At 44.8% G+C, this 22,500-nt stretch overlaps 1 protein-coding gene across 4 annotated transcripts in view; it reads left to right on the top strand.

Moving 5' to 3' along the window:
* rbfox3b (RNA binding fox-1 homolog 3b) overlaps positions 1-22,500 on the top strand; it is a 300,077-nt gene that overhangs the window by 245,441 nt on the left and 32,136 nt on the right. For 3 of the 4 annotated variants that reach the window (XM_087809403.1, XM_087809400.1, XM_087809401.1), the window contains 3 exons: positions 6,920-7,225; positions 12,295-12,432; positions 17,568-17,621. In XM_087809403.1, the coding sequence (XP_087665529.1) occupies positions 6,920-7,225; positions 12,295-12,432; positions 17,568-17,621 (498 nt within the window). The remainder of the gene's footprint in view (positions 1-6,919; positions 7,226-12,294; positions 12,433-17,567; positions 17,622-22,500) is intronic. The other variant, XM_087809402.1, reaches the window with a different exon arrangement.

The raw sequence follows: 22,500 nt of genomic DNA, 5'->3' as shown, positions 1-22,500 counted from the left end.
ACAGACAGACAGACAGACAGACACAGAAAATGTCAGCACAAGTTAATTCAAGTTCAAAAGCGTTGAAGTCGTTAAACAAGTTAATTAACTGAGTCATTGAAAACCTGACTTCAGTGTGATATGGATGGATGGATGAAAGGATGGATGAAAGGATGGATGTAAGGGTGTAAAGATGGATTAAAGGATGATGACGAATGAAAGGATTCATAAAAGGTCAGATGGATGAGCGATGATAAGACAGATGAATAGATGGATGACAGGATGGATGGATGACAGGATGGATGGATGGATGGATGACAGGATGGATGGATAAAAGGATGGATCGATGGATGGCAGGATGGATGGATGGCAGGATGGATGGATAAAAGGATGGATCGATGGATGACAGGATGGATGGATGACAGGATGGATGGATGGCAGGATGGATGGATAAAAGGATGGATGGATGGATGACAGGATGGATGGATGAAAGGATGGATGGATGGCAGGATGGATGGATAAAAGGATGGATGGATGGATGACAGGATGGATGGATAAAAGGATGGATCGATGGATGACAGGATGGATGGATGACAGGATGGATGGATGGCAGGATGGATGGATAAAAGGATGGATCGATGGATGACAGGATGGATGGATGACAGGATGGATGGATGGCAGGATGGATGGATAAAAGGATGGATCGATGGATGACAGGATGGATGGATGAAAGGATGAATGCAAGGGTGTAAAGATGGCTAAAAGGATGAGGCTGGTTTGCTGGATGAATGGATGGATGACAGGATGGATGAAAGGGTGTAAAGATGGATGAAAGGGTGTAAAGATGGATGAAAGGGTGTAAAGATGGATGAAAGTGTGTTGCATCAGCGTCTGAACCAGTTTGTGTTGAGACCAGGACTTGTGCGTCCGCTCAGACGACACACACCGTTGTGTTTTGTTGTGCGATGAAACCTTCAGAAAAAACACGAGTATCCAGATGGTAATTCCATTAAAATCCAATCATCCGTTTTTGAGTTATTTCTGCGGGAAACTCCGCGGTTTTGGGTCTCGCGTCGGCTCCAGAACCACAGGTGGTCGCGCCGCCTGCGCCTCGGGTCGTCTCACTCCATAAAGATTTAGTTTCCGGGGCTGCGAGTCATCAGGGAGAATGTAAAGTAGAAAATGCAATCGCTGAGAAATGATCTCGCCGTGAGTGAGCGAAGTGAAGCCATAAAGCTGCCCACTCCATCACGGCGCCGCCGCCCCGATGGATCAGCGCCGCTCCCCCTTTGAGTGATTTCCCTCCGGATTCCACGCAACGCAATTAGTCGCCCACCGTATTTTCCTCGACGCTGCTCTTTAACCTCGGCCGCGGCGCGAGTCGGCGGCCGCTCCGGTACCGGTCCCGGTCTAACGGCACCGGTCCCGGTCTAACGGCACCGGTCCCGGTCTAACGGCACCGGTCCCGGTCTAACGGCACAGGTCCCGGTCTAACGGCACCGGTCCCGGTCTAACGGCACCGGTCCCGGTCTAACGGCACCGGTCCCGGTCTAACGGCACAGGTCCCGGTCTAACGGCACAGGTCCCGGTCTAACGGCACCGGTCCCGGTCTAACGGCACCGGTCCCGGTCTAACGGCACCGGTCCCGGTCTAACGGCACCGGTCCCGGTCTAACGGCTTCTGCGTGGCCCTCTTGGCCTTTTCCCGGAACGTCCCGATCCCCCTTCCGGCGCCGCTAAAGAGGATCGGGCGGCTGCTGGCGGGCAGTCAAGTACCTGCCGGAGAGCGTCGTCTGTAAACCCGGCCGCTGACCTCCTTGGCTGCTGACCGTCAAAACAAAAAAACACAAAGTGATCTCCTTAAGCGGACGATCCAATTTGACGGCGTCGGAGTGCTTTCGGATCCGAGGTTTTCGGCGCCGCAGTAATCGGAGGAGAAGGCGTGATGGAGGGGGATCGATAACGCCGCTCCCTTCCGTGGCGTGGCGTGATCGTGGCGCTCGGCCATGTGAGACGGCGTTTAAGTGCCGCCGGTGTGGGGGGAGTTGGGGGGGGGGGGGGGGGGCTCGCTTCCAATTAGCGGCGCCGCTAGGTGGGCGTGAAAGGAGGGGGCCTCGGGTCGGATCCGAGGCTCGGTTCCGCCACGAAAATGTCAGGTTTTGTCCTGAGATCAGGAAATGATTCTGGTCGTTGATAACGATGTCGCACCATAGGTGGCGCTGCTCGGACAGTTTGTGATGATAGGACGACAATTGTGTGTCACCTTAGTCTTCACCCTTCTGTTAGCTCAGGGTCAAGGTGACCCGAAGACCACAGACACAGAAGCAATACAAGGGATACCACAAACACATTTGTTTGTTTGTCTCACAGTGTTGCCACCACTTTTTTTTCACCCTTTCTTCCTGCAGTTTATTCCTTTAGTTGTTTTTTTTTAAAAACGACTTGCTAAATAGAAAAGTATTTTGTAAAATAAACTTATGTTTCTAAACAAAACAAAATGACAATAAAAAAGGACATTTTGATGGATTGATTGATTGACAGGTGTAACAGATTTGATTAGACATTTGAGCAGGAAGTGAAACAGTTCTTTCAAAATAATACATCAATTTAGTTGAATTTTTCATTTAAAATATTTTGCCCAAAAAAGTTTTTTTCTGAAGTTAAAGAAGAAGATAAACATGGAAATAAAGCTCTGGTCTGCAGGCCTACGGTGGTCAGTACCAGGGCCAGGTCGTGGTCCAGTCTTGCTCCTCGTGGTTCATCAGTGAGTTTTACAGATCTTCTTATTCTTCTTTTTAGTTTTCTTCTTCTCCTTCTTCTTCTTTTTTTATTTTCTCCTTATCTTCCTTCTCAACTTCCTTTTCTTCCTGTTCTTCTTCGTCCTCATAATCTGCTTTGTTTTCTTATCCTTATTCATCTTCTTCGCTTTCTTCTTCTTTTTTCTTGTTTCCCTTCTCTTCTTCGTCTTCTTCTCTTCTTCTTCTTAGGCTTCCATATCTTCTTCATCTTCTTCTTCTTTTTCTTTGTCCTTTTTTTCTTGTCCTGTCTTCTGCATCTTCCTTCACGTCTTCCTTTTCTTAGTCTTCCATATCTTCTTCGTCTTTTTGTTCTTTTTCCTTCTCTTCTTTGTTTTCCTCTTCTTCATCTTCCTTCTCGTCTTCTTCTTCTTAGTCTTTCCTCTTTTCTAGGTCTTCGTCTTCATCTTCCTTCTCTTCTTTGTTTTCCTCTTCTTCATCTTTCTTCTCGTCTTCTTCTTCTCAGTCTTTCCTCTTTTCTAGGTCTTCTTCTTCTTCGTCTTCTATATCTTCCTTCACGTCTTCCTTTTCTAAGTCTTCCATCTATTCTTCGTCTTTTTTTTCTTTTTACTTTTCTTCTTTGTCTTCCTCCTCTTCATATTTCGTATTTATCTTCTTCTTCTTCTTCGTCTTCCTTCTCGTCTTCCTCTTCTTCGTCTTCTATATCTTCCTTCTCGTCTTCCTTTTCTTAGTCTTCCAACTCTTCTTCGTCTTTTTGTTCTTTTTCCTTTTCTTCTTTGTCTTCCTCTTCTTCATCTTCCTTCTCGTCTTCTTCCTCTTAGTCTTTCCTCTTTTCTAGGTCCTCTTCTTCTTCGTCTTCTTCATCTTCATCTTCCTTCTCTTCCTTCTCTTCCTCTCCTCCTTCTTCCCCTTCTTCTTCTCAGCCCGGCTATGTTTCCCGCGGAACGCCTCGTTTGTCACAAACTTCAGAGGCGGTGAAGATCACAGCGGCGCCGGCGTGACTTTGTGTTGCACTAATGAGGCCTCTGCTCTCCGCCTCCCTGCTTTCGCCGTGTCGCCCTTTGAAACAAGAGCTGCATGATGTCTGCCCGTCGCTCTCTCTTTCTGTTTGTGTGTCACTCGTCTTCCTCTCCTGCCCTCGTTTCTCAACCCGCCGAGCAGCACAGATACCGGGGCGAGGGGGGGGGGGTTCAGAACCGGACCTGAGCGCGACAAGACACTCCACTGAAGCAGGAGTTTGAGTGATTTCAGGATGAACACGAGCCAACGGTGAAGAAGTTTTTGTTCTGGAGTCGCCGGACTCGCCTGAACTTCAGGTCGGCCAACGAACAGTCGTCGGATCAGCCGAGCAGGAAAAAGGTGTCGAACGATATCATTACGGAGTTAAAAAGTCTTATCGGTTGCGTTCGAGCTCAGTGATGCGTTCGGGCTCCTCTGGGACTTTTTAGGCGGCGGTTGTGTTTACATGCTCGCTGGTTGACTGGATAAACAGCATGTAAACATCTCGGGCCGCGCTCCCGCTGAGGAGGGAACGTGATGAAACAGTTTCACGAGCTCCTGCTGGGGTTTTGCAACATCCCGATGTTTCCTTGAAACGCTGACTCGTCGAAATATGTTGCCGAGTCCAACGGTTCGCCCGAAAGTTTGAGAATCCCTTCGTCCGGCGGTGTGTTGGACTCACGGAGTCACGATCCCACTCGTGCGTCATAGAGCTGCTGGACAGGAAGTGGAGCTCGCACACAGGAAGTTGGGTCTGCAAATACGTAGCTGTATGCTAGCAAAGAACTTGATTTGTTTTTTCTAAAGAATCACTTTATGAACGTGTTGTACGACTCGCCTGTTGAGGTTTGAAAAAGTCTTTTAACTATATGAGTCACTATCCCACTGGTCCGAGTCACTATAACTGGACAGGAAGTGGAGCACGCTCACAGGAAGTTGGGTCTTCGAATACGTAGCTGTATGCTAGCAAAGAACTTGATTTCGCTATTTCTAAAGAATCACTTTATGGACATTTTATATTGTTGAGGTTGAATACGTTTTTTGACTATGAGTCACTATCCCACTCGCACGTGATAGAGCTGCTGGACAGGAAGTGGAGCTCGCGCACAGGAAGTTGGGTCTGCAAATACGTAGCTGTATGCTAGCAAAGAACTTGATTTGTTTTTTCTAAAGAATCACTTTATGAACGTGTTGTACGACTCGCCTGTTGAGGTTTGAAAAAGTCTTTTGACTATATGAGTCACTATCCTACTGGTCCGAGTCACTATAACTGGACAGGAAGTGGAGCGCACTCACAGGAAGTTGGGTCTTCGAATACGTAGCTGTATGCTAGCAAAGAACTTGATTTGTTTTTTCTAAAGAATCACTTTATGAACGTGTTGTACGACTCGCCTGTTGAGGTTTGAAAAAGTTTTTTGAATATATGAGTCACGATCCCACTCGCACGTGATAGAGCTGCTGGACAGGAAGTGGAGCGCGCGCACAGGAAGTTGGGTCTGCAAATACTTAGCTGTATGTTAGCAAAGAACTTGATTTGTTTTTTCTAAAGAATCACTTTATGAATGTGTTGTACGACTCGCCTGTTGAGGTTTGAAAAAGTCTTTTGACTATATGAGTCACTATCCCACTGGACAGGAAGTGGAGCGCACTCACAGGAAGTTGGGTCTTCGAATACGTAGCTGTATGCTAGCAAAGAACTTGATTTCGCTATTTCTAAAGAATCACTTTATGAACATTTTATATTGTTGAGGTTGAATACGTTTTTTGACTATATGAGTCACTATCCCACTCGCACGTGATAGAGCTGCTGGACAGGAAGTGGAGCGCGCTCACAGGAAGTTCGGTCTGCAAATACGTAGCTGTATGCTAGCAACGAACTTGATTTGTTTTTTTTAAAGAATCACTTTATGAACGTGTTGTACGACTCGCCTGTTGAGGTTTGAAAAAGTTTTTTGAATATATGAGTCACTATCCCACTCGCACGTGATAGAGCTGCTGGACAGGAAGTGGAGCGCGCGCACAGGAAGTTGGGTCTTCGAATACGTAGCTGTATGCTAGCAAAGAACTTGATTTCGCTATTTCTAAAGAATCACTTTATGAACATGTTATTATTGTATAGGTTGAATAAGTTTTTGGACTATATGAGTCACTATCCTACTGGTCCGAGTCACTATAACTGGACAGGAAGTGGAGCGCACTCACAGGAAGTTGGGTCTGTGAATACGTAGCTTTATGCTAGCAAAGAACTTGACTTCGTTATTTCTAAAGAATCACTTTATGAACGTGTTGTAGTTGAGGTTGAAAAACTTTTTTTGACTCATTGAGTCATTTTCCCACTTGTCCAAGTCACTATAACTGGACAGGAAGTGGAGCGAACGCACAGGAAGTTGGGTCTGCGAATACGTAGCTGTATGATGGCAAAGAACTTGACTCTGTTTTTTTCTAGAGAATCACTTTATGTACTTATTGAAAACGTTTTTTGACTCATTGAGTCATGATCACACTGGTCCGAGTCACTATAACTGGACAGGAAGTTGAATCAACTCGCAGGAAGAGTTGCAGATGAGTTAAAACGTGATTCTAATGACTCAAAAGATTTGAGTGACTCAACATATGATGTTTAGTTAATGGATTCACTTGTTGAAGTTTTCCCTTATCCCGTAATGTGTTTGACTCATGGAGTCACCGTCGTGCTTTCGATCCAAGTCGCTATTACCGGACAGGAAGTGGCTCGCACTCACAGGAAGTTGTGTGTGCGAATCATCTACGAAGCATAAGTTCATTGACAGTATGTTCGATTCACCTGATGAGGTTTTAGAATCTCATATTCAGGAATCTTTTCAGTCTGAGTTGCTATAACTGAACAGGAAGTGGAATGTATCACAGGAAGTCCCCGAATACACAGCTCGACTCAAGTCCGAAGTGTAGCTGAGAGTTTCTAAGGCTCAGAGGAAGCAGCTGTCACACCGACTGTGTTGGAATCAAACTCTTTCATCAACATTCGATCACCGACTGATTTCCGCCGACAGCAGCCGGGACTCGGTCTGACGGGTAAACTTCGTACGTTGGCGTTGATCAAGGGTGCAGCTAATGTGGCGCGAGGCCGGTTTTGATCCGGCGCCGCTGTCAAAGACGCCTCTGATGTGAAGTCGTGTTCCTCAACTTTCTCCTCTCGTCTCCTCGCAGGGTAACCAAGAGGCCACCAACCCCCCGGACGCCATGGCCCAGCCGTACACCCCCGCCCAGTACCCGCCCCCGCCACAGAACGGCATCCCCGCCGAGTTCGCCGCCGCGCACCCCCTACAGACGCAGGACTACAGTGGCCAGAGCCGGGTCCCCGACCACGCCATGACCTTGTACACGCCGACGCAAACGCACAGCGAGCCCGCCGGCAGCGACAGCAGCACGCATGCAAGCATCACCGCCACCACGACCGCAGCGGTCAGTGTCCCGCCGCACCTGCAAACACTCTTCACCACCGGCTGTCAGCAAGTAAACACCTTCACTACTCTTTTTGTTGTTTTGCTAAAATGAAACATTATGATCACCTTGCGTAAGAGATGTGGCGCATGAATAACTGGAGACCCTTAAAGAACCAAAAGAACCATGAAACACAGGTGGTCATAATGTTTGACGGTACTTTTGCTAATGCTACCAATTTTGTGCCGTTAGCCACTTGAACATGTTTGAATCAATGCTAGTCATTCACGTCTACGGTTTATTATAGAATTAGCCCCAAAGCTACATTTAGCATTTACTATTTAACTGCAATATAACACGTGTCAGGTATGCTAGCTATATAGCTTCAGTTCCGCGAACCCGCCATGAGTTGATTTGAGTAACATTACGACACTTCAAATAGTGTTGCAATCAATTTATTTTTGCTTCTGGCTCGACTGGACCGACTCGCGGTTGCGCCGCCGGCTCCTTTTTTTTCTGTTAACTTCGGCGCCGAAGGACGCCTGACGACTGACTTTCTCTTTGAAGTTGTCACTAAATAATTCTGACCTTTTTAACCTTTTGATCAAAGTTTTAAAAGTGGTTTTAACGTCCAAAATGGACTTTATTTTTCCTATTTTCCTATTAAGTATCACGTTAATTGGCTAACAAACAAAAAGAAGGCGTTAGCGTTAGCTTTCGTGACGCAATAAAACAAGCACTTAAATTGCTTTATTTTATGACGAACGCAAAGAATAGATACAATGCTAAGATCTAAGTCAGTGTTACTTTTACTTTGTTAAGTTAGGAGTTAGCTAAGGTCAGTGTTACCTTTACTTTGTTAGGTTAGCAGTTAGCTAAGGTCAGTGTTACCTTTACTTTGTTAGGTTAGCAGTTAGCTAAGGTCAGTGTTCCCTTTACTCTGTTAGGTTAGCAGTTAGCTAAGGTCAGTGTTACCTTTACTTTGTTAGGTTAGCAGTTAGCTAAGGTCAGTGTTCCCTTTACTTTGTTAGGTTAGAAGTTAGCTAAGGTCAGTGTTCCCTTTACTTTGTTAGGTTAGCAGTTAGCTAAGGTCAGTGTTCCCTTTACTTTGTTAGGTTAGCAGTTAGCTAAGGTCAGTGTTCCCTTTACTTTGTTAGGTTAGAAGTTAGCTAAGGTCAGTGTTCCCTTTACTTTGTTAGGTTAGCAGTTAGCTAAGGTCAGTGTTCCCTTTACTTTGTTAGGTTAGCAGTTAGCTAAGGTCAGTGTTACCTTTACTTTGTTAGGTTAGCAGTTAGCTAAGGTCAGTGTTCCCTTTACTCTGTTAGGTTAGCAGTTAGCCAAGGTCAGTGTTCCCTTTACTTTGTTAGGTTAGCAGTTAGCTAAGGTCAGTGTTCCCTTTACTTTGTTAGGTTACCAGTTAGCTAAGGTCAGTGTTCCCTTTACTTTGTTAGGTTAGCAGTTAGCTAAGGTCAGTGTTCCCTTTACTCTGTTAGGTTAGCAGTTAGCCATGGTCAGTGTTCCCTTTACTTTGTTAGGTTAGCAGTTAGCTAAGGTCAGCGTTCCCTTTACTTTGTTAGGTTAGCAGTTAGCTAAGGTCAGCGTTCCCTTTACTTTGTTAGGTTAGCAGTTAGCTAGGGTCAGTGTTCCCTTTACTTTGATAGGTTAGCAGTTAGCTAAGGTCAGTGTTACCTTTACACCGTTTCCCGCCCTTTTAGGTAAGCCGCTAAGCTAACCTTCCAAACATCTTAACCCTCCAGAAAGAGTCTAAAACTGGCAAAAAAGAAAATGCTGCACATTTTCTCCGAAGCTTCATAAAAAAAATCCACTCTCTCCGACAGTTGAAGGCTGATTTGTCGTCAAGTGCGACTCCACATCCAGTTAATTATCGCACTCCACTTCCTGACTTTCAGCGCCGGTGCCAGAGCCTCCCTCACCCCCCGGTGAGCCAGGAGCAGAAAAAAAGTGCTGACGCTGCGTTTGTCGAGTCGGAATGAAAGATTCAAGCATTTTGTTTCTTTCTTCTTTTTTTTTTTTTGAGTCTGACTCGAGGGGTTTGTTTCTAAGTGACCCTCGTCTTCGCCCGTTTTATCTCCTCACCCGCTGGGAGTGAGGCGGGTGAGGGGGAGTGAAGGGTGAGGCTGGAGCTTGAGGCGCATCGCGGGTGTCATGTCGCCCACAAATCAGAGCCTTTCGCCCCGGCTGGCTGGGACGGACTTTAATCCGTCGCCTCGGCTCCGCCCCAGGGACGCCGTCACTTCCTCTCGCAGCAGGAAGGTGGCGCCGTGCAGGACCCCCGGGGGCTGCTGGGAACTCCCTCAAGAAGGAACTCTCGCCCTCCGGGGGGAGCTTGTTATCTATCGGGGTCTCAAACAGTTGGAGGTTCTCGGGTGAATAATCCACGATAACAAATGGAGACGTTTTGGCTCCGGAACCATCTGAACCTCCAAAGGGGGATTTGTGGGCGACGGTGAAAAGACGACGAGAAATTGACAAGATTCGTCTGTTGTTTGAGGGAGTGTTTGATTAATGTGTATATTTTTTATTTTCATTTAGATTATAAAGACTTTTGTTTTTTCGTTTATTTTTTCATTTGTTGGTTGAAACTCAACCGTTTTGAGATCCTTAGATCACTTTCAAAGTGTTTCTGTTATTTTTCGCCATCTTTAAAGTGTTTATTTTCCATTTTATTCAGATTATTTTCTTCCAAAAATACATTTTTTTTAAAGCGTTTTAATGAACTCGGTCCTATTTTCTTATGTCATCATTTTAATGAAACGTTCTTGATGTTTATCTCTTTAATTTAATTATATATATATATATATATATATATATATTTAATTTAACTTTAATTCATTTTACTTTAAGTTACATTTTTTCTATTAAAAACTCCTTCCTCCACACGTGATAAAGTGCCGGACCAACAGGCCCGCGGGTCGTTTTCGGCGCTCGCCGTTTGTACTGACGGACGCGAAAGGTCGGCGTCCGGCCGGCCGGCGTGAGCGATGACACGGACCGACCCAAGGGGGGCGCCGCTGGCTCGTCACCCTCCATCGTCCCCGACATCTGTTTTGTTTTTTTCGGTCGCCCCCGGCAACATGGTGGTCACTCGGGCCGTTAACCTCGGCGCCAAAAGGACGCCTGACGACTGACCTTCACGTGGAAACGCTCAATTCTCTTGGAAGTCGTTACTAAATAATTCTAAATGGTGTAAAGGTAACACTGACCTTAGCTAACAGCTAACCTAACAAAGTAAAGGGAACACTGACCTTAGCTAACAGCTAACCTAACAAAGTAAAGGTAACACTGACCTTAGCTAACTGCTAACCTAACAAAGTAAAGGTAACACTGACCTTAGCTAACAGCTAACCTAACAAAGTAAAGGTAACACTGACCTTAGCTAACTGCTAACCTAACAAAGTAAAGGTAACACTGACCTTAGCTAACTGCTAACCTAACAAAGTAAAGGTAACACTGACCTTAGCTAACTGCTAACCTAACAAAGTAAAGGTAACACTGACCTTAGCTAACAGCTAACCTAACAAAGTAAAGGTAACACTGACCTTAGCTAACAGCTAACCTAACAAAGTAAAGGTAACACTGACCTTAGCTAACTGCTAACCTAACAAAGTAAAGGTAACACTGACCTTAGCTAACTGCTAACCTAACAAAGTAAAGGTAACACTGACCTTAGCTAACTGCTAACCTAACAAAGTAAAGGTAACACTGACCTTAGCTAACAGCTAACCTAACAAAGTAAAGGTAACACTGACCTTAGCTAACTGCTAACCTAACAAAGTAAAGGTAACACTGACCTTAGCTAACAGCTAACCTAACAAAGTAAAGGGAACACTGACCTTAGCTAACAGCTAACCTAACAAAGTAAAGGTAACACTGACCTTAGCTAACAGCTTACCTAACAAAGTAAAGGTAACACTGACCTTAGCTAACAGCTTACCTAACAAAGTAAAGGTAACACTGACCTTAGCTAACAGCTAACCTAACAAAGTAAAGGTAACACTGACCTTAGCTAACAGCTAACCTAACAAAGTAAAGGTAACACTGACCTTAGCTAACTGCTAACCTAACAAAGTAAAGGTAACACTGACCTTAGCTAACTGCTACCCTAACAAAGTAAAGGTAACACTGACCTTAGCTAACTGCTAACCTAACAAAGTAAAGGGAACACTGACCTTAGCTAACAGCTAACCTAACAAAGTAAAGGGAACACTGACCTTAGCTAACTGCTAACCTAACAAAGTAAAGGTAACACTGACCTTAGCTAACAGCTAACCTAACAAAGTAAAGGTAACACTGACCTTAGCTAACTGCTAACCTAACAAAGTAAAGGGAACACTGACCTTAGCTAACAGCTAACCTAACAAAGTAAAGGTAACACTGACCTTAGCTAACAGCTAACCTAACAAAGTAAAGGTAACACTGACCTTAGCTAACTGCTAACCTAACAAAGTAAAGGTAACACTGACCTTAGTTAACTGCTAACCTAAAAAAGTAAAGGTAACACTGACCTTAGCTAACTGCTAACCTAACAAAGTAAAGGGAACACTGACCTTAGCTAACAGCTAACCTAACAAAGTAAAGGTAACACTGACCTTAGCTAACAGCTAACCTAACATAGTAAAGGTAACACTGACCTTAGCTAACTGCTAACCTAACAAAGTAAAGGTAACACTGACCTTAGCTAACAGCTAACCTAACAAAGTAAAGGGAACACTGACCTTAGCTAACAGCTAACCTAACAAAGTAAAGGTAACACTGACCTTAGCTAACTGCTAACCTAACAAAGTAAAGGTAACACTGACCTTAGCTAACTGCTAACCTAACAAAGTAAAGGTAACACTGACCTTAGCTAACAGCTAACCTAACAAAGTAAAGGGAACACTGACCTTAGCTAACAGCTAACCTAACAAAGTAAAGGGAACACTGGCCTTAGCTAACAGCTAACCTAACAAAGTAAAGGGAACACTGACCTTAGTAAAGGTAACACTAAAAAGTGGTTTTAACGTCCAAAATAGACTTTACTTTTCCGATTTTCTAAAAGTTTGTGTTGTTTTTTACTCGATTCCTTTTACTTCCTGTGCCGTGATTGGTCGATTACAAGAGTCTGTTTTTCTTTCCCACAGACAGACGACGTGACGCAATCGGAAGCGTCGCAGCAGCTCCAGCACTCGGACTCCTCGGAGAAGCAACAGCCCAAGAGGTTACACGTGTCCAACATTCCCTTCCGCTTCCGGGACCCCGACCTACGGCAAATGTTCGGGGTGAGTCGCAAATAATAACGCTCGACCTTCGCCGTTTCCGAAGTCGACGCTTTGCAAAAACTTCCGATCTAAATCCCGTCTTTACCGAGCTCTGGTCGCCCTTGAAAGTTCCGGGGTCATTGTCCCGGGTTCCGGTGCCGGTCGTCCGGAATCCAAATCGGTAATTAGCCGCCGTTCTTTGTGCGTTCCCGGCGGAAGATCGATAGCGCTCGGCGGCGTCGCCCTCAATCACCCGCCGAGGTTTTCCTGGTGGAGCGCCGGGCGGGGATTGATGGCGCCGGAGTCGACGCGGCGAGGAGGAAGAGGGTTGACTCCGCCCACATGACAGCGTCCTCCACAATGGGCCCTTTGTCTGCGCCGCCGACGCTCATCCTTCTCGCCCGTTAATGGCTTCCCGGAGCGGCGGTTAACGTTCCGCATGAGTGAGGCCGGAGGACGGACGGAGGAGAGGGAAGGACGGCGGCTCCGGTTCCGACGACGTGGTTCTGGTTCTGACAGTTTGACCTCAGAGAACCGGAATGAACCTGAGACGCGGAGACGTTTGTCTCATAGACGTCCAGGTAGAAGCTCCAGAAACATGGAGATCCGTGGAGCGGACGCTCATGATCTCCAGACCAGTGAAGACCCTCCTCCGCTCACGAGTGTTGCTCAAGGGCGCCCTCGTTGTCGGCGTGAGTGGCTCCTTCAGCGACGTCTGGGAGCCATCGCGACCTCTGACCCCCCCCCCCCCCCGGAGAGAAGAAGAGAGGGATGACGGAGGGAAGGATGGAGCGAAAGATTCATAGAGAGATGTGACGGATGAATGAATGAAGAGACACTTGAGGAAGACATTCCAACGCGAGGGTTGATTGACGGACAGATGTGGGTTTTGATTGACAGGAGATTATAGACGGACGGGTCCTGACCACTGCGATGGTTCCTGTCGTCACGTTGACTCCGCCCACTCTTCTTGTGGACGTCCTGCTGATGCAGCTGTTTCTCCGCAGCGGGGGGGCGGGGTCTCCGGGGGTGAGGGAGGGGTGAGGGAGGGGTGAGGGAGGGGTGAGGGAGGGGTGAGGGACGGGGGGGTACGGGGGTGCAGGGACCCGCGAGGATCCTCCAGCGCCATGTGGGACTCCACCAGGACGACTTCTCTGGAACTAATTAATCGATGCCACGAGCCCATTACGCTTGCTTGAAACAATTAGCATCTGCACGCCTTGCTGTGTGTGTGTGTGTGTGTGTGTGTGTGTGTGTGCGTGTGTGTGTGTGTGTGTGTGTGTGCGTGTGTGTGCACGTGTAGGACTCCATATGCAGCAGATGTGTACGTCTATAGAACTGCGATCGCCCTCCAGACACTGCACAACAAATTAAAAAACACAACAAAAAACATCTTGAGAAACACACAACAACATCACAGACGCACACGACGACGACAACTAACACAACAAGAACGATACATATGTTGACAAAGTGTAGTCAGTACACACGACAGTAAACATTTATTTGAAAAAACACAAAGACGTCCTTGTAAACACACAATGTACACACTTTAACAACAGAGCTGAACATGACAACAACAGCTCATCAATACACACAACAAAACAAGAAACATTAACTTTTAAAAACACAACAACACAAAACATCAAATAAACAAAAACAGTGAATAAATATTAAACACAACCATCAATTAATAACGCACATGTAACAAGAAAACGTCAACAAATTAAAAAACACAACAAAAAACACACAACAACATCACAGACGCACACGCCAACGACGACTAACACGACAAGAACGATACATATGTTGACAAAGTGTAGTCAGTACACACAACAGTAAACATTTATTTGAAAAAACACAAAGACGTACTTGTAAACACACAATGTTCACGCAATAACAACACAACTGAACATGACAACAACAGCTCATCAATTCAGAAAAACAATTTTTTCATAACAAAAAGTTTACAAAACAACTATATAACAAACACAACAATACATTATTAACACACTTTTGTTTTTTAACACAATATTATTTGGGAAACACACAATGTACACACTATTAAAACACAACTGAACATGACAACAGCTCATGAATACACACAACAAAGCAATAACATTACAAATTAAAAACAAAAAACTTAAAGCAAGAAATAGTTAAACTAACAATACACAACAAATGAATAAAAACCAATAACGCACACATTTTAAAAAACACAACTGTCTCTCTGAGCAGGAAGTGAGATCCATCCTGTGGTCATGTGACCTGCAACCAGGATGTAGCGTCAACAGCCTCGTGTCGTTTTTGCCTCTGGATCTGTGCTCGACTCGTACTGCCTGACGACCCACAGACCCCTGGCTGCCGTCAGCGCCCCCTTGTCTACCATCAGCGCCCCCCTGTCTACCGTCAGCGCCCCCCTGTCTACCGTCAGCGCCCCCCTGTCTACCGTCAGCGCCCCCCTGTCTACCGTCAGCGCCCCCCTGTCTACCGTCAGCGCCCCCTGGCTGCCGTCAGCGCCCCCCTGTCTACCATCAGCGCCCCCTGGCTGCCGTCAGCGCCCCCCTGTCTACCGTCAGCGCCCCCCTGTCTACCGTCAGCGCTCCCTGGCTGCCGTCAGCGCCCCCTTGTCTACCGTCAGCGCCCCCTGGCTGCCGTCAGCGCCCCCTGGCTGCCGTCAGCGCCCCCTGGCTGCCGTCAGCGCCCCCCTGTCTACCGTCAGCGCCCCCCTGTCTACCGTCAGCGCCCCCCTGTCTACCGTCAGCACCCCCTGGCTGCCTTCAGCGCCCCCGTGTCTACCCTCAGCGCCCCCCTGTCTACCGTCAGCGCCCCCTAGCTGCCGTCGGCGCCCGGCGGTCCGTCGGCAGCAGCTCCGACCACGTGACGCTTCATTTGTTCCCCGCGGAGCCGAAGGAAGGCGATGCCTCTTGACAGGGTAATTACTGGCAGTGAAATAATGCCAGGCTCGTGGACGGCAATTAAGAGTCGCTCTCACTCGGCTCATTAGAGGAACTTACAGTTCGCTTTCATTCCTCGGCTCCTAACGATCGGAACCGTTCAATGGAAAAGGCAGCAACACCGACCCCCCCCCCCCTCCTTCCGGTACCATCCCAGGGGCCCGGACCCTCGTGTTGACTGTGAGAACAAACAAACTCTGAGAGACCAGAACACGTGGAGAAGAACTTCTCGGGTCTGAAGCAAAGTTAGCGTCGACGTGTCCGGATTCAGTTTTCCTCAGAGATGTTTCACAACAACAACAACAACAACAACAACAACACGGATGAACGTGACGACAACAGCTCATCAATACACAACAACAAACCAAAACAAAACAAAAATATATATATATATTAAACACAACGATCAATGAATGACGCACATGTTAAAAAAAAAAGGTCAACAAATTAAAAAGCACAACAAAAACTTATTTGGAAACGCACAGGTTACACACAACAACATCAAAGTCGAACACAATGACGACTAACAAAACAAAAACCATAAATATGTTGACAAAAACAAGGAAAGTGTAAACAACAGCTCATCGATACACAACAAAACAATAAACACTAACTTTAAAAACACAACAATACAAAATTAAATATTTTACCAAAACGAAAAGTTTCCAAAACAATTATATAACAAACACAACAATAGATTAATAAAACACAAAAAACATCTTTGGAAACACACAATGTACACACTTTGACAACACAGCTGAACATGACGACAATAGCTCATAAATATAGACAACGTTAACATTAACTTTAAAAACACACACAAACGCAATAACAGACTCAAATAATCTGACAAAACAAAGAAAAAACACACAAAATTAAATTATTAAACACACATTTTCTTAAAAAAAGATGTTCAAAAACCAGACAAAAAACATATTTCCAAACACACAATGTTCCCAAATAATGTGTGTTTCCAAATAAATAATTGGAAACACACAATGAACACACATTGACAACAGAGCTGAACATGACGACAACAGCTCACAAATACACACAATGAAACAATAAACATTAACTTTAAAAACACAAGACAAACTCAAATAATCTGACAAAATAAATTAATAAACACACATTTTCTTTTAAGAAAAACATGTTCAAAAACCCAACAATAAACATTTCGAAACACACAATGTTCCCTCGTTAACAACAACAACAACACAGCTGAACATGACGACAACAGCTCATGAATACACAACAACTGACAAGAAATGATGGAAAACTGAACCAAATAATTGTAAAATAAAAAAAACATAAAGTAACTTTTGAAATAATATATAAATGAACTGTTATTAACAAATAAAACAAGCAAAAATGCTAAAAGGCTTCTTAGACCTTCTGACCGTTTTATTTTGTACTTATTTACTCTAAATATAACTTAAAGTGAATCTGTTCCTATCGGGAGTTACACGCAGAAACGTACGTTGATGCTAACGTAGCGGGCTAACCTCATCTTCGTCCGAAAATAAACTTTTAAAAACATCCAAATACCTTCGTACTGCTCGTCTGTGACGTCCATCTTGAATTGAAGCTTCCACATGAGAAGAACTGATCAGAAAATAATGAAACAAGTCTGTATTTATGCTAGTTTGTAGCAGAAGCTAACATGCTAACATGCGACACAGACAGGAAACACACCCGCAGACGTATATTTTGACTCTTGTTTCTGTGAATTTGAGGTGTACTGTCCCTTTAAGAAGGTGATATTGAGAGTTAGTGCAGTAATATATATATTATATATATATTATTATTATATATATATATATTAATATGTATGAATTAAAATGGTTGGAAAGGTTTTCTCCGCGCGTCTGAGCTAAGATATCGCCGGAAACGCACGGTTTTTGGCGGGAAAATGCACCTGTACGTCGACTTTAAGAAGTTTCTACGGATAAATCGTGTTTGTCCGTGTTTTTTTTTTTTAAGATTTTATAAAAAGCTTGAAAAAGTTCCAGAAAACGTGTAAACGCGACGAAAAACTTCAGTAGAAATCATCAAGGTGGTCTCTGACGAGGTTTAGCGTGTGTCGCTCACTGATGATGTCATCAACTCACCGCGGCGGGATCTTGTGATTGACAGGCGTGAAAGTGAAGATCCAGGGAAACGTTCAAGCCTCTAATTCTTGCTCTTTTCTCTCGGCAGCAATTCGGGAAGATTCTGGACGTGGAGATCATCTTTAACGAGCGAGGATCCAAGGTGAGTCCAGGAGCGCCGAGTCGGAGGCGGTGGCTCTCGAGGCTTCGGTCCGGACGCCCCTCCCCCGCCCGCTCCACGGGCTTTTGTTAGCGAAAGCTCCGGAAACGGCGCCGCGAATCATTAGAGCTGTCAATCAATCCGTTATCGAGCCGCGCCGCGATTCACTTAATCCGACGAGCGCCGGAGCCGCCGGACGCGAAAGCACTCGCGGGATGAGACGCCGTCCGCCGAGTCATCGCAATCCAGAGTAACGATCGTCATTAGTTCGTTAATTCACTCGCGTTTGATCGATGGATCGGCTTTTCACCGCGTTTGATGCCGACAAATATTTGGTCGGTCGTGAAAACTGAAGCGACGAAAGACAGAACGTACGAATCAAATCGATTTAACGACAGTATTCCTTGTATCGATAAATATAAATATCGCAATAGTATTTTCGCGATACATTAACAGCAGTGTTTAGAAAAAATAATAGTAACTGTATAAACATTAATGTTTGTTGTTGTTTTAAATTTATATTGTATTTTTCTCCAAGTAATTTTATTGTTTTTGTGTATAAATAAAATAATTAGATTAAAATTAATATATTGGCGGTGTTTGTTCTTTTTAGTGTTGCAATTAAACTTCCGGGCCACTAGATGGCAGCAGTCATAACGTCCTGCACAGCTAAAGGGAGAATGATGGCTGAGGACGAGAGGATACAGTGAGTCCAGCAGCTTTTAAGGCTGATGTTTGGACATATTTTGGTTTGAAAACAAATGAAAGCAGTTACGACTTCATCAAGAGTCATGTGGTCTGTAAATACTACACCAGACTCAAGTACTGGACAATACTACACATATATACTTGTTACTACACTATCACTACACCAGACTCAAGTACTGGACAATACTACACATATATACTTGTTACTACACTATCACTACACCAGACTCAAGTACTGGACAATACTACACATATATACTTGTTACTACACTATCACTACACCAGAGTCAAGTACTGGACAATACTACACATGTATACTTGTTACTACACTATCACAACACCAGAGTCAAGTACTGGACAATACTACACATGTATACTTGTTACTACACTATCTCAACACCAGAGTCAAGTACTGGACAATACTACACATGTATACTTGTTACTACACTATCTCAACACCAGAGTCAAGTACTGGACAATACTACACATGTATACTTGTTACTACACTATCACAACACCAGAGTCAAGTACTGGACAATATTACACATATATACTTGTTACTACACTATCACAACACCAGAGTCAAGTACTGGACAATATTACACATATATACTTGTTACTACACTATCACAACACCAGAGTCAAGTACTGGACAATATTACACATATATACTTGTTACTACACTATCACAACACCAGAGTCAAGTACTGGACAATATTACACATATATACTTGTTACTACACTATCACAACACCAGAGTCAAGTACTGGACAATACTACACATATATACTTGTTACTACACTATCACAACACCAGAGTCAAGTACTGGACAATATTACACACATATACTTGTTACTACACTATCACAATACCAGAGTCAAGTACTGGACAATATTACACATATATACTTGTTACTACACTATCACAACACCAGAGTCAAGTACTGGACAATACTACACATATATACTTGTTACTACACTATCACAACACCAGAGTCAAGTACTGGACAATACTACACATGTATACTTGTTACTACACTATCACAACACCAGAGTCAAGTACTGGACAATACTACACATATATACTTGTTACTACACTATCACAACACCAGAGTCAAGTACTGGACAATACTACACATATATACTTGTTACTACACTATCACAACACTAGAGTCAAGTACTGGACAATACTACATATATATACTTGTTACTACACTATCACAACACCAGAGTCAAGTACTGGACAATACTACACATATATACTTGTTACTACACTATCACAACACCAGAGTCAAGTACTGGACAATACTACACATATATACTTGTTACTACACTATCACAACACCAGAGTCAAGTACTGGACAATACTACACATATATACTTGTTACTACACTATCACAACACCAGAGTCAAGTACTGGACAATAATACACATATATACTTGTTACTACACTATCACAACACCAGAGTCAAGTACTGGACAATACTACACATATATACTTGTTACTACACTATCACAACACTAGAGTCAAGTACTGGACAATACTACACATATATACTTGTTACTACACTATCACAACACCAGAGTCAAGTACTGGACAATACTACACATATATACTTGTTACTACACTATCACAACACCAGAGTCAAGTACTGACAATACTACACATATATACTTGTTACTACACTATCACAACACCAGAGTCAAGTACTGGACAATACTACACATATATTCTTGTTACTACACTATCACAACACCAGAGTCAAGTACTGGACAATACTACATATATATACTTGTTACTACACTATCACAACACCAGAGTCAAGTACTGGACAATACTACACATATATACTTGTTACTACACTATCACAACACCAGAGTCAAGTACTGGACAATACTACACATAGTACTTTTTATATACAGGATCTTTGATAATACACATTCCTAGTGACAAAATACTTGACTAAGAACTAAGACTCTGACTGTATGACTCCCCGAGTGGATCGTGACTCACGGGTTAACACTCAGGATTATAACTCAGCGTCTTCGCCGCGATCCTCGCCGTCGCTCGCCGCTGATCTCTCGGCGTCCGCGGCAGGATACGAATCCTAAGATGAAGTGTAACAGGAAGATAGACGGCGGCGCCCGTGGAGGTGTGAACAGCCGACTGCGCCTCATCCAGCTGTTCCTTTAATAGAGTGCGGCGAGCGGCGCGGCGTCCATTCATAACGCCGACAGCTTCCCCGGCTGCCCGGCGAGCCGTGAATACTATCGATTCCCGTCGGTACCGGGTTCGGATCGGGGGCCTCGGCTCCGCCCGGACAAGATGGAGCGCCGGATAAATACGCCTCCTCCGTCCGTAACAAGCGTTTATTGTTCGTGGCCTACAAAGCCATTACCCATGATGCCTCTCTCTCTCGGCGGCGCCGGCGATATAATGAACCTACCGGGCCATTAATAAACAATCTATTTCCTGCGAAGCTTCGGCAATTTGCATTCAATATGTTTGTCCGCTTTGAAAGATGGCCGCCGCTCTCCGCGCGCCTGTAAGCTAATTATTCGCGCGTGATAAAAAGAAAGATGGAGGGCGAGCCTCGGCCGGGCGAGTGTCCAAAGGATTAATTCTGCCCTCGATTCCTTTTTTCTTTTTTTTTCGTCTTGCGTTTATTTCTTTATCTCTCGCTCCCCAAGGACGCGGCCGGCGTTATTTATGCCGAGATCCCGCGGATGCGTACGAGATCACACGCCATCCCTCACGCCTGTTACGTCCTCCGGCAATTATCGGGCGCTGCCGGCCGCGGGACCCCCGGGCGCCGCCGGCGTCACCTTCCGCGGGTATTTATAGAAGAAGGACTTTTGCATCTTAGAGCCGCCGCCGCCGCCGCCGCCGCCGCGCTGGCGTCCACATTACTCACGCCCGCCGACGAACCCCCCCGAGGGCGCCGCGACACGAGAGCGCCGTTTCCACGCCGGCCTCGCCGCTAACAAGGCGCCTGACGCCGGGCGCTCCTGGCCCGGTGGGGGGGGGCCTGTAGGGGGCGTACACGTGGACTTTAAGGGAAGATTAATTTGCGGCCTTCTGTGACATCATCAAGTCGCGCCGGCGCCGATCATCTGTCGCTCGTCACATGACCATGTTTTCAACTCTATAAAGTTGCTCTTAAATCTGGGCGAACGAGAGGTTACGAGAGTCCATTATGACGTAATAATGGATTCACTCCTCCTCCAGCTGTGATCACGCCCCTGCTTTGTTTATATGACGAGTCCATTGGAGGTGGAGACTTCCAGGGGATTGATAAAGTGCAGTGACAAACCTCCATGATTGACGAATCACAGCAGAGTGGGCGTGGTTATGGTCAATAAGTGTTTTTTTAGTGGGCGGGGCTTATGATCATTTAAGATCAAGAGTTTTGTACAAACACACACACACAGATGATACAATAGTCACACATCACAACAACACACACACACTGATGATACAATAGAGTCACACATCACAACAACACACACACACTGATGATACAATAGAGTCACACATCACAACAACACACACACACACAGATGATACAATAGAGTCACACATCACAACAACACACACACACAGATGATACAATAGAGTCACACATCACAACAACACACACACACAGATGATACAATAGAGTCACACATCACAACAACACACACACACAGATGATACAATAGAGTCACACATCACAACAACACACAGATGATACAATAGAGTCACACATCACAACAACACACACACACTGATGATACAATAGAGTCACACATCACAACAACACACACACAGATGATACAATAGAGTCACACATCACAACAACACACAGATGATACAATAGAGTCACACATCACAACAACACACACACACTGATGATACAATAGAGTCACACATCACAACAACACACACACACTGATGATACAATAGAGTCACACATCACAACAACACACACACACACAGATGATACAATAGAGTCACACATCACAACAACACACACACACAGATGATACAATAGAGTCACACATCACAACAACACACACACACAGATGATACAATAGAGTCACACATCACAACAACACACACACACAGATGATACAATAGAGTCACACATCACAACAACACACAGATGATACAATAGAGTCACACATCACAACAA

Source organism: Callionymus lyra, chromosome 15 (genome assembly GCF_982586985.1).
Source record: "Callionymus lyra chromosome 15, fCalLyr1.hap1.1, whole genome shotgun sequence".
In the NCBI taxonomy this organism is placed as follows: domain Eukaryota; kingdom Metazoa; phylum Chordata; class Actinopteri; order Syngnathiformes; family Callionymidae; genus Callionymus; species Callionymus lyra.
This window is presented reverse-complemented; position numbering and strand designations above follow the sequence as displayed.